A 16805-nucleotide genomic window follows, 5' to 3' on the forward strand; every position below is an offset into this window, starting at 1 on the left:
AAATCTTTTACTAATATAAATTAAGTAACCCTAAAACCATCAGTGAAATGGATATTTTTGACCAGATGGGTCAAAGCACCAAAACAACACCATAGTTTTATGCAAATTAAAACTAATTTAATATTTCAGTGCAGTTTGTGTGTGGACACTTCTGTTTAGGAATAAAAATAGCTAAAGTTGATTTATTAAAACAACCCACTGATTATATACATTGGCCAAGCCACTTTTACTGACAAAGTGAGTGTGGTACTTAAGAATTGGTGCTTCTTGGTAATAGAAACTAGAGCTCTCTTAGTCTGCTTGGTGACAGATGGCAGCAGTACATAGGATATCCCTGACTGGCTGACCTAGAGTGCCCATGGTCAACTGATGTTTCCCTGTAGTACAATGTAGGGATTGTGAAGAGATGTGTTTTGCTCCTGGCTGCAAGTGACCCACTTTCTCCCTTGGGTCAGGAGAAGGCGATGCTGCAGTACTATGTTCTCTTCTGAAAGAAGCCACAACCTATATAGACATTCACTCTCCCAGAAGAAATTCTCCCAGTAGTGATTTAATCCTGTTTTTTCCCCAGGTTATTTTCCTGCTGGAGTGCACATTTTTACTTTGGGAGAAAAAACCTGAACATCTGGGAGAGCAGCAACTCTCCAAGGAGAAACTGAATGTCCATACTAGGCCTAGAACTATGTCTACTCTATGGATATCTGTGGGTACAGCAGAAGTATGGAACATGTTGACTACCAGCTTTCCTAGCAGAAGCCTTCAGATAAAATGAGGTCAACAAAATTTGCTTTTAATGGTCTATCTTGTTTTGTCTAGGGTATGCTTTTTTCCCCAACATGTGTCCATATTTGATGTGTTAATTCAATATATCCCAGCTACCTAAGTTACCTTCTTAGTTGCTACAGGCTTGTACAGATGATAGGATTAAAAATAATAGTTTGAAGACAGCCAGATTCGCTTTGCCTCGGGAATCAAGATCCTCTATTAAAATATGAGCCATTATATGCCCTCATTGATCAATCCCCAAAAGGGTTTTGCTGAGTTGCGACTGACCAAGACAGTATTACATTCAGCCATGCTAGACTGAAAATTAATTGTGACTCTACAAAAGAAGTACAGGCAGCCAGAACACTTGAAATAGATTAAGTTGATCTAGTTTATTCTGTTTACCTTTGGTTACAATACAGTTGATTTAAGCATAGTACATAGCATCCTTTTATGCTCAAGTTACTGCTCTGTGAAAAGTTTTGAAAAGTCACACTTAATGTGCTGGAACTTTTCTTTTTCACATTGCCCGCATAGTTATATTGTTCTTCAAAAGATCTTATTAAATTGAAATGCCAGGTATTATACTTAATAGTACTTACCACTTGAAAAAACTGGATGTTCATGATAATAGAGTTAGCAACAGGAAGGAACATTATCAAAGGAAATCAAAGTGAGAGGAATGTCTTTTTCTTTAGAAAAATGAATATAATTTACTCCTAAACCTTGTGTGAGAAGGTGATGTTATCTTAGTCCCTTGCTGATCTTTTATTGCTAACTATAAACTTCGAAGTCTTCTGTACTTTTGATCTATTTTGTAGGAGGAACAATCTTTTTTCCTGCACACTTAGCCTGAAAAAGAATTCAATGTATTAAGGGGAAAAAAATTACGGGGCCATTCAAACTCTATCTTAAAGGACCACTTTTTTTACTAATCACTTAGGAACCCAGACTAAAAGCAGCCAGAAGTTAAAGATAGGTTTGAAGGTGAAAAAGTCTGTTTGTTTCACATTTATAATGGAAAGCCTGCACAGAAACACTTTGTTTTTTTCCTGACAATCTACTTCTGTTTCAATGGCACATCCCAAAAAAGACTGTCCTTTTGTTTTCAATATGGAACATTTCCTAAATGAATATGAAACTTCTGAGTTTCAGGATAGAAACTTTAAACAGAAAGCATATTGAAAGAGAGGCTTTTTGTTTGTGCACCTTGGGATAATGAGAAGACCTGCATGCATAGGTATGCATAGATAGCTATATAGGAACACAGGACACAATCTTAAGCTGAGAAAGGCTTATACCTTCCTGTACTAAGGAAGGCAATAGTGGCTCTAAGCTACCTCGCAGCTGACTCTGTGATCCACAGGTGAAAATTATGGCTGTTCTAATTTGCAGTGTCTACAACAGTCTCTTTGGAGCCACAGAACACATCATATTTTGGTTTTCTCCTTCTCTAATCCCTAGTTGATCACTGAGTTCCCTACCCAGTGCATGTACATCAGGAATCTTCAGCTTCTCCTTCAGGAAACCTTTAAGGTCAATTTGAGCTGCCCTGGCAGTTGAGGAATAGGGAACAAATAACCCCAGTCTGTAGATAGCTAGGCTCAAAAGTTATCACTAGTCATAAAGCAGATTCTGTGATCATTTGGCTAAATATATGACTCCTACAATCTTGAGGATGTTGTTCTATGTTGTTCAATGGTGTTCTATATTGATACCATAGAAAGAGACTAAAAATCAGGTTTGCAAGGAACATTCACAGTTAAGCAAAGGGCAGGAAAGAAAAACAGAAGGAAAGGAAGGAAAATCCCTCTCTCAAATCTGTTTTGTTTCCAGTGACTATAATTACTATTTCAACATCCATTTGCCAGAGTAGCTAAACTGGCCATAGCATAAATTAAAATTAGGCCCCAAGAGTTTTGCTAGCCAGAAGTAATTAAACATGTTTATCAATGTCTGTTTCTGGTTAGTTTAGTTTCCAAGCTCATCTAAACCCTGGTATATCTACCTGATGATGCTCACCAGGCTTTATTCTTAAAGTTCTATCTCAAGCAAGAATTAATTAAGGGAAGGCCTACACAGCAGAAATCATGATAGCCAATTCCAACATGGTTCCTCTTCTTGGCCATGTATCTTTGAATGCATTGTTGAAGGAAGGTATGTCACACTGTTTATTATTTTAAAACATGCTATTCTACAGTGTAATTCAGTCCTAACGTCTCAAAAATGGAAAAACAAAAACAAAAAACAACAACATAGCAAAAAAACCCAGTAAACAAAAAATGACTTCTCTGTTTGATTTTTTTCTAAATGTATTAACCTCTGGCATAAACAATACTGAAATTTATTAAAAGAAAGAAGAGGAAAATTTCACCTGTTTGTTAAAATTTGATCAAATTTGTCATCATTTCTGTGAGAATAACTTTCATTTTATAATAAGTCAAACTAACAACAGGAAAGCTACAAAATTGGCTGCAGCTAGTATCTCTTGAGTAACATTTTCTCCTCACCCCCACAACAAAACAGGATTTCAGCTTGATAATATTCCATTAACTTCTTTTTCCTCCTCCTTTTCAACTTACCCATCCAGCAGAGATGTAAGCAAAGGCGCCACATCTGCAAACACTGCGTCTTGAGACTCAGTAGCACTGTAAACTCTGAGGGGAGGAAATTGGAATGACTGATTAAAGAAAAACAATCAATACATTTCCACCATAAAAACACAAACTAGACCAAACATATCTGTCAGTTGCTTTGGTATCACTACCATACAATGCACTGTCCTTATATGACAACAGCAATGACTAAATGTGTTTTAAAATACTTGCTTGCCTCAGAGATAGAAAGATTAGTGGATGGAAACTAGTCACTAATGCGCTGAATCTGGCTTCCTATGCAAGGAAATGAAAAGGCAAAGCTGCTGGAGTCACTTTGTTCGGATGGCTCCAGACAGAAGTTATGGGAGGAGCATCTGGGGCACAGTCAAGCCACAGATGCTGTCTTGGACAAGGGTAGAGGGCAGATAAAACTAAAGGGATGGTCAGCGTAGTCCAGTGCTTAGGACATGAAATTCAGAATTCCTAGACTCAACTCCTGTCTTCAGAAGGTGGTATGGTCTTTATTAGCAGTTGTTTTTTTAATTCATGTATGAATTCCAGGAGCTCCAGAGTTACTTCATGGAAAGAAGAAAAATAGAAAGAGTATCCATAGCGGATATTGAAACAATTAATCTTTGTGCCTTGGGGGCTCCTAATCCCAATTGATCAGTCAGCACTGAAGGGCCATTTCTACTGTCTTCAAGCTATATTGTTCCAGTTGGTTTTCTTCCAGTTGTCACTTAGCTATGGAAGCCCCTACTATCTGTATTATGCCATTAAGGAAGCACTGGACTCTCTTACATGGCATCTCTACCAAGAAATTCATAGGCTAAGTGCAGACTCTCTCCAATGCCTTAAGAAGGATGTGCCCAAAAATGTGTAAAGAACAGTTTTTTCAAACTATCTAGTTGGTCTAATAAAAGATAACATATTTATCCGAAGAACCTGGTCTGCCTAGGCTAACTGAAGAATTTCACAGCTGCAAGGGGGACCACCACAATTTCACAATATTGGTATTAGATATCTGATTGTGTAGTGCTCAATTTCGCAGTATCTCATGTCACAAACACCCCTAAATTTACCTTCACAACATCTCTGTGAAGCAGGGAAATGCTTTTTACTCCAGTTTTGGGATGGAGAACAGAGACAGGGAAAGATAGGTGACTTGTCTAAGTCACAGAGAAAGTCTGTGGCAGAACAGGGAACTGAAGCCGAAACACTGCATTTCAGTCCTGTACCTGGACTACAAAACTATCCTTCCAATAAGCACTTTCATGATACATACTAGATGCTTTTCTTTTTTGTTTAAAGATGTAACCCAAATTAGTTCTTTCCCTGTTTAGCACGGAGCAGTGACCGTGTAACTTTTAAGCAAAACCAACAATAATACCTAAACCAACAGAATACATTTTTTAAATTCAAGAGAAAAGCCCAACAAGTTTATACTTGGACTTCTCTTTAATGAAAGTATTTCCCCTCTTAAAAACCAAAATGCTGAACTGCACAAGACCTGGACCAGACAATAAATCATAGAAGGAAGAAAGTTTCACTAATTCATTTCTTTTCTTAGCATCCTAAAAAGTAACCTCCTACTGAGCACAGTCTGAAAGAATTACAGAGTATTGTTTATACAAGATGTGAAAGGCATGGTATGAAAATCATTACATACACTTAAGCATTTGGTGTATACACATAGGTACATGTCTCTTCAAACAAACTTTTTTCTTTGATGCCTCCCCGCTTCTGCTTCCCTTTCTGCTCAACCCTGTTCTTCTTTGCATGATGTGTCTTTTGTACAGGTTTTAGTACATGAGTTATAAAACAGGAATTTGGGGAACAGTAAACAACAGAACCAAGTCAATTTACTGGTAAACAACTCTCCTACTGTTTGTACATGCTACATTCAAAATATAAATTAATGAAAGTCACATCTGCTAGGCAAGTACGTATTTGATGTACGTACTGCCACTCTGATCCTAACATGCACAAAGGCAGATTTCAGTCTTTATGCACACTATAAATACAATTGTCTGGGGGCCTAGTGCCATGCAGAAGCCAGGAATACAGGATCTATTGTACTGTATCAGACCAAAGGCCCACATAGTCCAACATTCTGTCTCCGACAATGGCCAGCACTAGTTACTTCAGAGAAAGCTACAAGAATGGCCACAATAGGCAAAGGGAGAACAATCCGTTTCCATGAAGGCTTATCCTTAATCACTAACATTTGGAAATTGGCTAAATCCCTGAAACATGAGGTTTATTGTCTGTTCCAACATTTTTGCTAGCATCAAGTATTATAACTCTGGTTATTCTCATTATCCATAAACATGTCCAGTCCCGCTTTGAATTGTGCTGAATCTTTGACTTAGATTGTATCCTGTGGCAATGAGTTCCATAGTCTAATGACATGTTGTATGAAAAAGTGTTCTTCTTTAATGAGCAAATGGGCACTTGCCTGGCTTGATGGACGAACGGTGCTTGCCTTGCCATTCCACTCACATGCTGTCATACGAAAACTGAGAAACCTACAAATATGCATAGATGTGGCAAAGCACTTGGAGAAAACAGTTGCTAACAAAAAAATTAGGATATATTTTGCATGCATGCACAGTATGCTTTTCTTGTCAAATCCTCAAGGTCAGTATGGTTGAGCAAAAGTTCCTCCAAACTGCATTTGCTCTGCTTCATTTACCATTCACATCACTTGAAATATGCATTAGCACCAAATCCCACATTTTAGGGCAAACAGCCTCCAGCTCAATTTGTCCTGAACTGGTTGAGATATTTTTCTCTAATGTGAGTCATGACATCTTTCTAAGGACTTTTACGTAAGGAATCGATACCTAAAGCATTCAAATAGGATGCAAAGATGAGCTTTTCAGCAGAGGACAAATTAACCAATTCTCTGATCAGGACTAGAATAAGATTTGTTTTGGGGTCTGTATAAACTGTGGTTTACAACTTTTTAGATTCAAGGCATCCCTTGGAAAATGCCAGCTCTTAGTTTCCGCTCAAATTTTTGACTACTGGAAGATAGATTAATTCTTATGTTGCAAAGATCACAACAGGTCAGAATGTTTTTACCACTGTGGATTCCTATTTGAAATTTCTGGGTTTACCTGTGTAAATCCTGGTTGCATCTCTACCAGTGCTAACATTGTATAGCACCCCATGGCATCCTTGAAAACATCTCAAGGTACCCCAGGGTGCCACAGAACCTTGGTTAAGAATTACAGATCTAAACTACTGTGACATCAGTATAGTGGAGAGACACCTAAGATAGCTTTATACTATAGCTAGTTCAGGTAGCAGTAGCATTCTAGATACAGTAGCATAGAGCTTAGTGTAGATGAAGCACCTGAGCAGTTACCTACCCTTCCTGGGTAGGTTAACAACAGGTACAGCAGCCCTGTACCATGCTACTGGCACCCAAGCTAGTTATTTTATAGCTATCGTCAACATGTCTGCATTACACTGCAACGATAGTGATGACAGCAGTGTAGCTGTATCCTTAATTAGTTATCAGAGATCATGGAAGGTGTAGCAAACCCAAGGACTTGGTTTGCACAGAATTATTTATTCTGCTAGAGAGCTGACAGATTTTGCCCAGCACCGCACCACTATTCATGCTGATTTCACCCAGAACATTATAAGCTTCTTTTTTATTTTGTTAGCTGATTCACCAAGAAAATTATAAAAAGCATAACATGGTGAAAGCTGGAATTCTCTTCCTGAACTGAAATCAAATATTTTGACATTTATTAGGACCATAAAAAGTTGCTAAAAAAATAAACATTTTGAGTTCATAAGAACCATATGCTCTACTGTTTATAAAAACGAGCTGTGCTGGGACATTGAGAAAACATTCCCCAAGCACTGCATTCTTTGGGGGATTTACTTTTTTTTTAAACCCTTTTCCTCATGATCTGGATGCACAGCACATATCAGAATCAAAACACCAATGAAGTCCTGTGTGAAGGGACAGCACTGTAGCTCATCGTGTTGTGGCCCACCATTAATACCATTGGCTGATGCTTACATTACATGCACCACAGCTTTGTGAATATAGTTGCCTAGAGGTGCCTCATGCCTCAACACAAGGCAGAGAGCAGCTAACTTAAATCTTTAAAACATAAGAAATGAAAAATTAAAGTTAAGGCGCATGTTACTACATAACACAATATTAACTCTTTCCTCCTAAAGCTGAAAATAGCCTCTGGAAATGGTTGGAAAGAATGAGAGCTACAAGTAGTCCACAATATCTTGATATCTGGTTGGAAGGAGTTATGAAGAAGGGTTGGAACAGGCTACATAGACAAATTGTGGGATCTCTATCCCCAGAAATTTTTATGGGTAGCTTGAACAGACATTTGACAGGGATGGTTTAGTCAGGGATGATCCTGCCTTGAGCAAGGGGCTGGACTAGATGATCTTGTGAGGTCCCTTCCAGCCCTACCTTATTATGATCCTATGAAACAGCCTGGTAACAAAGATATGAGGAGAGCTGTACCTTGAGAAAGCAGGTATGCCTCATTTTAGCACTGAGGTCTATGAGTTTTGTCAACAGGGCTCCTCTGCATTGTCTTCATCACAGGAAATGCGAGGAGTTTGAAAGCCTATACAACAGTGGTATCCATGGGCTTAGTGAAAGCAAAGTGAAGGCAATGTTTCAGGAGAAATCCTCAGGGCAAAGCAGAAGTGGCAATAACATCTGTCAAGCCTGGAATGGCTTGTGTTGAGTAGGTTGAGTTTGGGCCAGGTGCAGCTAACTTCTGCTCTGTGCAGCTATACTCTTATTCTTGGCAAAGAAGTGTTAGATGCTGTTCTACAGCTGTCACATTTCTCTTCCCAGTGTCCTGATACATATTCAAGAATATACTGCTAGTATGTGTTATTGGTCTGTTGAGGCTTTGCTCAAAGAGAGTAGAGACAATAGACAGGATGCATAGGTTGAACAGCTGGGGAGAAGATGCAGGAACAGTACAAAGACAAGCATGGAGTCTGTAGGGACAACTTGGCGGGGGGCGGGCAGGGAATTGACATGAAGGACATGGAAGTAGGAGTTTTGGTGATACAAAGATGAAGTTCCCACACCATTCTTTTCTGGACAGTTCCTTTTTTCCCCACTCTTCCCTGCTCTGTCCCAACTTCCCCCTCATTGTTCTGTTCTCCCATATTCCCCCAATACTATAATAACTCCTTTAACATTCCTATCAGTCATGCCCATTGCTCTGACCCCACCAAAAACAAATGCACCAGCTCCACCTTTATCCTTGATATTCCTGTGGCCCTGATAATATGGACAGTCTGTGAGGAGGGCTTTTATTAGATGGAAGTAAAAAGAGACTCTGTTTTGACACACATGTTGCCAACGTGCACCAAGAAAATGGTAAACTGGGAACAGAAGCGAGGAACGGGAAGGGATATTTTGGGTCACTGAGTCCAGTCAAGTAGAAAACAAATCACAACCAGAGTTGGATCCCCCTTTAAAAAATATAAGGAGAAAAAGTGATTTTGCAAAATAATGGGTTTGTTTCTGAGGGGGTAACTGTAAGGACCCTTCAGCCAAATCACTGAAAATCTGAATCACTACCACTGCCCAGACGCCCAATGAAAAACAGAAAATTTCGAGACAATGCAAATATGTATGTGGATTTTGGAACATTTGAACAGAAAGCAACGCTCAACCTTGGCTATAACAGAGTTGGCATTCCATTATAATTTTACATGAGTAGTGGATGGGATATTGGATTGGACTAAAAAAAACTAGATCAATTCTTCATTCCGTTATCTACTTCTTGCGTGGCCAGGAGCAAGTCACTTAATTGACCCTATGCCTCATTTCCTCATCTCCGAAACATGGATAATAGTACTTCATTACCTCAAAGGAGTGTTGTGAGACTTAAAGATTATGAGGTGGTATTTTGATGAGGGTCATACAAATGCCCTGATATTAAATTAGAATGTTGCTCTCCTTTTTATTTGTAACTTTAGGAGAAGAAAAGAAAATAAGCTATATTCTGCAGCACATTACTGTGTTATAGGAAGCACCTTGTCACCAAATAAATGTAAAACCTTAACATGTTTTACCAGGTTTACTAAGGAATAAGTTTTCAGACCACAGAATTTCACAACAGTCCAGAATGCTTTATACCCACCTTTCAAATTGAAACAACTTGTTTATTGAGGCATGACCAGGACGACTGCATTTTACAAGGACAGTTTCCTGCCAGAAAAACAAAGTAGTTATAATTAAGGCACATAAACACATAAATAAAATTATGTTTTGTGTGTTTCGAGTAGGAATCAGGTAAATGGAAAACACTACTTAGTCTTATATCCTGTCTCCAACAGTTACCAACACTGGATTATGCAGAGAAAGAAACAAACCCTTCATAATCCACTTAATTATTATGTTGGACAGTTTTATTTAGGGTCTGTGAAGTCCATGAAGTGGCTGCAGTGTCTTATAGACATACATGAACTACACATTTAAAACAGCCTCAGTCAGGAACTGATAGCAGTCTGGATGAGGAAATATGGAGCACTGTGCAACAATGCAGTCAAGAGAATGTAAATTAGCCTCATGTGATATATGACTGAGGTACAGACCAACACTGCTTCCCTGTGCCACTTCCCCCATTGTCTCTGCCCCTCTCCTCCACCCCACTGCTGCACTCACTTCCCCTCAAAGCTGCAACTCCAGCTGGGGTCCTGCTCCAGCCCAGGGCATGGAGTGCAGGCTGCCTCTGCAGGTAGCTTTGTAATTACCATCAGAGCTCATACAACCACAGAAAGCACTCCTATTCATTTAAAGACCAAATAGTCAAGATACCATTTCTGAACCTAATTATATACCCATGTATTTATGCCCTCAATTGAACTGCAGACATTAATTTTATAGCAATAACACAGTAATCCACAATGATGGAGAAAAACACAGTAAAATTGCTGGAGTTTTAACAACTTTTTTTGTAATAACACATTTTCTAAATATATTATGTAGTAGCTTTTAAAGTCTGCCAAGTGTGTCAGTGGCTCTTTAAACTACAGCCAGAGTGCAATCACAGCACCTTGGCAGGCATTACACAGGAATTCAAATCCAGAAGTGCTTTTCTACTCTCCCTAAACATGATGTTTAATGGCAGAAGAAAATAAATTTTAAACCCAATGCTTTGCAGCATTTCCACTAAGAGCTGAAGGGGCAACATATGTCTTTGATGGCTATCCCATTTGAGAGATTAGTTAGTATATTTTGGTGAAAGTGCAACATAAATGTCTACATTGCTGTAATGTAACGAGAGTGGGGGAAAAGCCAGTTTGTTTAGCAAAGGAAAGAAAATCCATAGGCAGGTGTTTTCTTATGACCATGCATGGTGACCATCCTTCCTTAGTGGCTCAAAATGGAATAATACAGGCATCTTGGCTGCTGTCCTGTGGAAGTGCTGACAATTTTTCTAGTTATGAGGCCACTGAATTTGTTTCTGTTCTGAGGGTGCAGTCACCCATGGCCATGAAATACCTAGCTCTAGTTTAGAGCATACACCCATCCAAGAGCGCTTCCTTTCTACTGGCAGAATCACAAAAATCTCCCAGTTTAAGTTCTGTTCTTCGACAAACCAAACAAAGCAGCCAGTTGCTCTCCACTCCATGCAGATACTCTGCATTAGAAACTGAACTAACTCCCCCAGGCAGCACAGCCCCAGTGAGAGACGGGGACAAACAGCAGAAAAGAAGTTTCAGAACAAAGGAGGTAAGGTTCAGATTGCAGGAGGTGAGTGCCTAATTTATAGAAGTGCCTGCTCTGCCATGCACCTACACAGCTGTGAGGCTATTCAGCACAGTGTCCCATGCCCTGGCTAGGCCAACACAGACCATTGCTACTGTCTTCCAAAGCTCAAATAGCTGGATAATTTCTATGAGAGAGAACCCACAAAGAGCAACTGCCATTAATTAAATAAGAAAGTAACAAGAAAATACTTTGGAATCAGTCACCCTGGAGCCCTGATGTAGTAGCCAGATTCTCCATATGAAAATGATTTTATTTATACATGCAATCTAAGGCTTTAAAATCTCGAATGAGCTCAAAAACAGAAAAGAAATACTGGGTTGTACAGCCAAAAACAACTTAAGTTTTTACAGACTCTCAAGACAAGACACACAAAACTGTGGGAAACAGTGTTTCTCTCTTTAGCAGATTTAATTATAAAAATTCCTAAATAAACAGCATGGTATTGACTTGAATTGGATTCACTATTCGTTTCAAACTGTCTCAAAATGCCCAAAAATGCAAAGTTATTTTAAGTATAAGCACCGCCTATATTATACAACTGAGACTGTATTAAGCAAAATATTATTTACTAGTTCTGGATAGCAAAACAGTTCCTCGATACCAATGCTGTCCAACTTTGATGCGACTGGGGGCTGCACCTGGTGTTAGCATGCAGTCCCTGAGTCACACACCATGCAGGCTGCATGCTACGGGGAAGGCTCCTTGGGATCCACTTTACCGTGTAGGTAAAGCCCACAGAACCCTCTCCCTACTGGCAGCACCCCTTCCCCTGCCACTGAACAAGCTGTGCCCACAGCACATGGACCCCTGGGCCTTTTCCTGGGGGACCATCTACTGGAGTTATAATCAGGGAGATTTAAATGCATGTGATGTTTCTGCTAGCTTTCCGTTGCAATATAAAGCACCAACTTACAAAAGGAAATTTAGTAGCACCTTGATGAGGAACACTGGGTGCATCTACACATGACGCTACAGTGACAGTGTCGGTGGGCACCAATCGTGATGCTGCAGTTACATCGCCGTAGCAATGCACTCCCTCAGTACAGTGCATTGCTATAGCAGCACAGTGGCTATAAACATGCACTGTCGGCACGGTGTTGTATGGGCTGTTACTGCGCTGTCATTTAGTATTCCAAAAGGAAGTACTAAATGACGGCGCAGTAACAACAGCACCTTAGGGGCCCATGTAGATGCGTTCGCTGAATATCTGAATGAAAGCTACTGCAGTTGAGGACACTGAGGTTAAGACACATACGTAGGGCCCATGAACAAGTTATTAATAAGATATACTGTGAGCTAGTCTATCTTAATGCTATAGTTCTGTGAATAGTGCTATAGCTTTTCCTCAGCAACTATGTATGTGCATGCTCTTAACCTGATGTTAATGGAAAGTAGCTTACCTTTCACTAAAAGTGGGGTAAGCTATCTCACATTTACCACAAAAGTAAGAGCATGCACATGGGCAGCTACCACTGAATGGCTGATGCACTGTAAATTCACACCTTAGCTTACCTTGTGGTAACTTGCTCATGTGCCCATACCCAGAGTTAACACTCCAGTTTTAGCTCACACTATTGTACCTTTTACATTTCATTTCTTGGTAACGGCATCAATGAATGGTGGAATGTCATCTGGATTTACCATCTCAGCTCTCAATCTCTGTCTTTTAATGGACTTAAATCAGACCCTTTTAACATCCTCAAAAGCAATACTTTGTAAGCAATTGCGGGAGCTATTTGGATATTACATTTCTACCACGTTCTATAAGATACACTGTAATAATAAAAATGAAAAGAGTCTGACAATTTAAAAAATAGCAACAGTGAGCAGAAGCAGCACAAAAGGAATGCAGAGATCTGCAGCAGTTTTATTATTACAGAGACATAAGGCCTGATTTGCTCTGTAACTGTGTCAGCTGAATTTGATCTCTAGGCCATTAGTAACAGAAAATCCATCAGAAGCCAAGACCCAATAGCACAAATTACTTGCTAATATATCATTAGGGAACCTGAAGCAAACACTAATACAGAAAACCTACATAATCTTTCCCCAAAAGAATCGACATCTATTAGCAGGGCCTGGTGTTTACGGCAAATGCTGTTACAGGTGTGCACTGCTGGAAGAGGATGACTGAACTCTTGCTAACCAGCACAATACAAAGAGGTGTGATACTTCTGGGATTCTTAACAATATGTTTGAAAAGACACTGCTCAAGAGAGCATGTACCTTACTTTCTCTGCAATATGCAGAATCCTGTTGATCACTCCAACCATTCCCTTTTCCCTAAATGCTGGCCTCGCTCATTTTTAGTTCACTACTGCAGAAAACAGAATATGAACAAGAGGCACAGGGAGCACTTTCAGCATCCGGAACATGGGGACAAAGGGAGCGGGTTATGCTGACCGCTGGAGATGGGGGGGAAAAGAGAATGGAGTCTTACCTTACGGGGCCCTCCTCACCCACATGGCAGCTGCTTCTGCTGGAAACAGACAACAGCACAGGCTCCCTGGGTACTCTGTTCTCTCCCCCTTCAACTCCTGGGTGCAGGGCTGTGCCTCCAATGGGAAAGCCTTTGGGGAGGTGTCATTCCACATCCCTGTCCCTGCCCCGAGATATACTGCTGAGTGCAGGTCTGAGCCTGCCTGGCTTCTATGGCTGGGCAGGGGCAGCACAGAGCTACTCCTGTCGTGGCAAAGACTCATGGGGGAAGGGAGCCATACTGGCACCCCTTCTCAGTTGGTGCCTGGGGCCAGTGCCCTGCTCACTCTGCCCTGGTTATGTTCTTGATAAGAACATTCTTTTAAATCCACATTGGCAAACTATTTTGTACCAAAAAGCCTTAAGCTAGATAAGAGTTTGTTCTGGATCCTACATGGATATTAAGAATATTTCTATAACTCTTTTACTGAAAAAAAATGATCCATACTTTCTGCTTGTTTAGAAACCAAACAAAAACAATGGACCAGCTTCTGCTCTCAGCTATGCCAGTATAAAGTCATAGCAACTCTGCTGGTCCAGATTTTTATCTCAATTTTATCACTGTAAATGGAACATCATTCAACTAAGTCAGTGGAATTACACCAGCATAAAACTGTTTTAAAGTGAAAAAGAATTAGGTTACTTCCAGCTTTACTGTGGTTTACAGCAAAATGTATCCTACTGTTCTGTGACATGCTGATTCGTAAGGCTGAAAGTGCTCCATGATCAAAACTGATAAGGGAACAAATTAAAGGAAAAAAACAGGGTGAAACTCCTTTCAAATTCTGTCTGCAGACTCACAAGGATGGGATATTTCAGGAGGGAAGATCAGTCTTGATCTGTAGTGAAACAGCCATTTGCTACAGAGAAGGATAGAGGAAGACTGTGTGAAGGCTATTTTCATCCCTGAAACTGTTCCTGAACTTGGGTTTCTTGATTAGAAAAGCATATAGCTATTGACTAGAAATGGAACAATGCACACTGTTTTCACTGTTCAGTATCCAAACCAAATTACTTTGCAAGAGAAATACCAAAGTAGACAGGCAACAGTAACCTGCTTTATCATTTGCCTTCTGGATTCAGAACCAAATAGGCATTTTCCACCCTTTTCCCTCCTTTCTATCATCATTTGTTTCTGACTCTATGTATATATACTTTCATTATTAAGTATACTCACATCATCAACTGCATGCGCCACTTTTTCTGAAAGTTTTTTGTGCCTGCAGGGGGGGAAAAAAATTGGAAACCTTAATTTGTTTATTTTGACTGAGAAAAATGAACACTCACAATGCCTGTGAACTGCAAGGTCTAGGAACAGATCTAGGATTCTGAAAACAGGACTACAATGGTGAGCTCACCGGCACAAGGTGCTACAACTGGTGGTAGAGACCAGTGGCTGAGACCAGAGGTCTTGGTGTAGGAAAGTTCGCTGCACATGCACTACACAATCATAGGGGGTATGACCACACGACCACTACAACCCCATAATCCACCCCTACCAACATCTAACCATGTCAACCTTGTAGTTTTGAAATCTGTTGGATTTTTTTACTGCTTTTGTAAAACTACTGCCACCAGAAAGCAACAACATAGATTTATTAATAGAAATAGTATTAAAATGCAATCAAGCAAAATAAAGGAGTCTGTTTAAATAAGCAAATTTACAAACAATCAAATTATGAACAATGTCATATACAGGTTATTTCAAGGTTACAGAAACTCTAACAGTTATATGAAAAACGAAAGGTGTCTGGCTGCATCACTATAGAGGTTCCCAACTTTTCAACCAATGGATCACTGTCAATCCTCAAAAGTACATCATGAATCACTGTAACGCCTCCTCATCACCAAACTTTTAATTGAAAAAGATTGGGAGGGCAATGCAGCCTGTAACAAAATCTTATCGACTGTAAATTGGAACCCACTGCATTAGTACAGGCAACTAAGATATACACTTTTTAAGAAAAAAGTCTGACTGATCTTGCAAACACTTCAGCTAGATCAATGCTTGAAAGTTTTCCTAGTGGCCATGTCACCTAGGGCACGTGAAATGCACATTCTTTACCCAATGTCTTATGCCTGCAAAGCCCTGGGTGTGGATACAGCTATGCCAACAGAGGTGTTGAAGCTAACCTAACAAAATAACTCATTTTGTTAACGTATGCTGAGTTTTCACTAAAAGTCCCTGGCAGCAAAGCTATGTTGGCATAGCTATAACAGGAGAGGCTCTGCAGTACAGCCAAAGCTTTGTAATGCTGAGTGATTTTACATATTTTACTCACCCAAAAATGATTGAGACTATTATTATAAATTAATTCATATGCGTTTTGGCCAGATTGGGTCCTTAGTTTTATTACTGCTTTGATTAAACCTTGTTCCACAGTATCAAGAAATATACTAACCAATCTCTTGTTTAATATTATCTATTCTGTTCTGCACTGCACTTTTGCAGCTAAATACATTACTACTTCAGAGCCACAGAAACACTCTTCAGGAACCTCACAAGTAAAACAAAACACATATTGCACCAAATTTCTTCTTCAGGCTCCCTAAATTTTTCTAAGTAGGTCATTTCTGTTTTGTTTTAATTAAAATGATTTCATATTTTAAAAGATTTGGCAAAAATATCCTTTAAAAAAAACACACTGTAAGCTAGTGGGCAGGTATACCAGCCAGGGAAAGCAAAATAAAGCCCCAAACTACAGTCATTTCTTGATCAAGGTGGATTATAGTGTGGTTTCCAGCCACCCACTTAGTTCTTTCTTTCTCTCTTTTTATTTATTTATTTTTGGGCTCAGCACTTTATTCTCTTCTTTCTTTCCCTTCAGCCATCTAGGCAGTTTCCTGTCTATAACTTACTCAAACCTAATCCTTCCTTTCTTTCTCCATCCTGAGACATTTTAGCATTTACAGGTAATTATATAATGAGCTGGAGCTACAAGCACAAAGTGGGTACAACTCTACTGAAGTATACAGAATTGTATGCTGTTTGTGTGACTCACTGGCAGCGAGCCTGTTTCATAGTATGGAATTGCAAAACAAGTCTTATTATTTGGAGAATCTGGCTACATCCAATTTATGACTTTTGAATGATGTTATGAAATGCCCTATAATGGAATGCCTCAAGGACAGCGAGTCTGCTATGAACTGGCAGAGACTTTGTTACTATA

General features: G+C 39.6%; 1 protein-coding gene across 3 annotated transcripts in view; it reads right to left on the bottom strand.

Moving 5' to 3' along the window:
• The window catches only part of KIF25 (kinesin family member 25), an 81792-nt gene that overhangs the window by 28301 nt on the left and 36686 nt on the right, over nt 1–16805 (bottom strand). For all 3 annotated transcript variants that reach the window (XM_019527505.1, XM_019527504.1, XM_019527506.1), the window contains 3 exons: nt 14813–14855; nt 9524–9591; nt 3348–3422 (listed from right to left, as the gene is read on the bottom strand). In XM_019527505.1, coding sequence (XP_019383050.1) covers nt 3348–3422; nt 9524–9591; nt 14813–14855 — 186 coding nt within the window. The remainder of the gene's footprint in view (nt 1–3347; nt 3423–9523; nt 9592–14812; nt 14856–16805) is intronic.

The sequence above is a fragment of the Gavialis gangeticus genome, unplaced genomic scaffold, assembly GCF_001723915.1.
Source record: "Gavialis gangeticus isolate Ggan-Ray unplaced genomic scaffold, GavGan_comp1, whole genome shotgun sequence".
Classification (NCBI taxonomy): domain Eukaryota; kingdom Metazoa; phylum Chordata; order Crocodylia; family Gavialidae; genus Gavialis; species Gavialis gangeticus.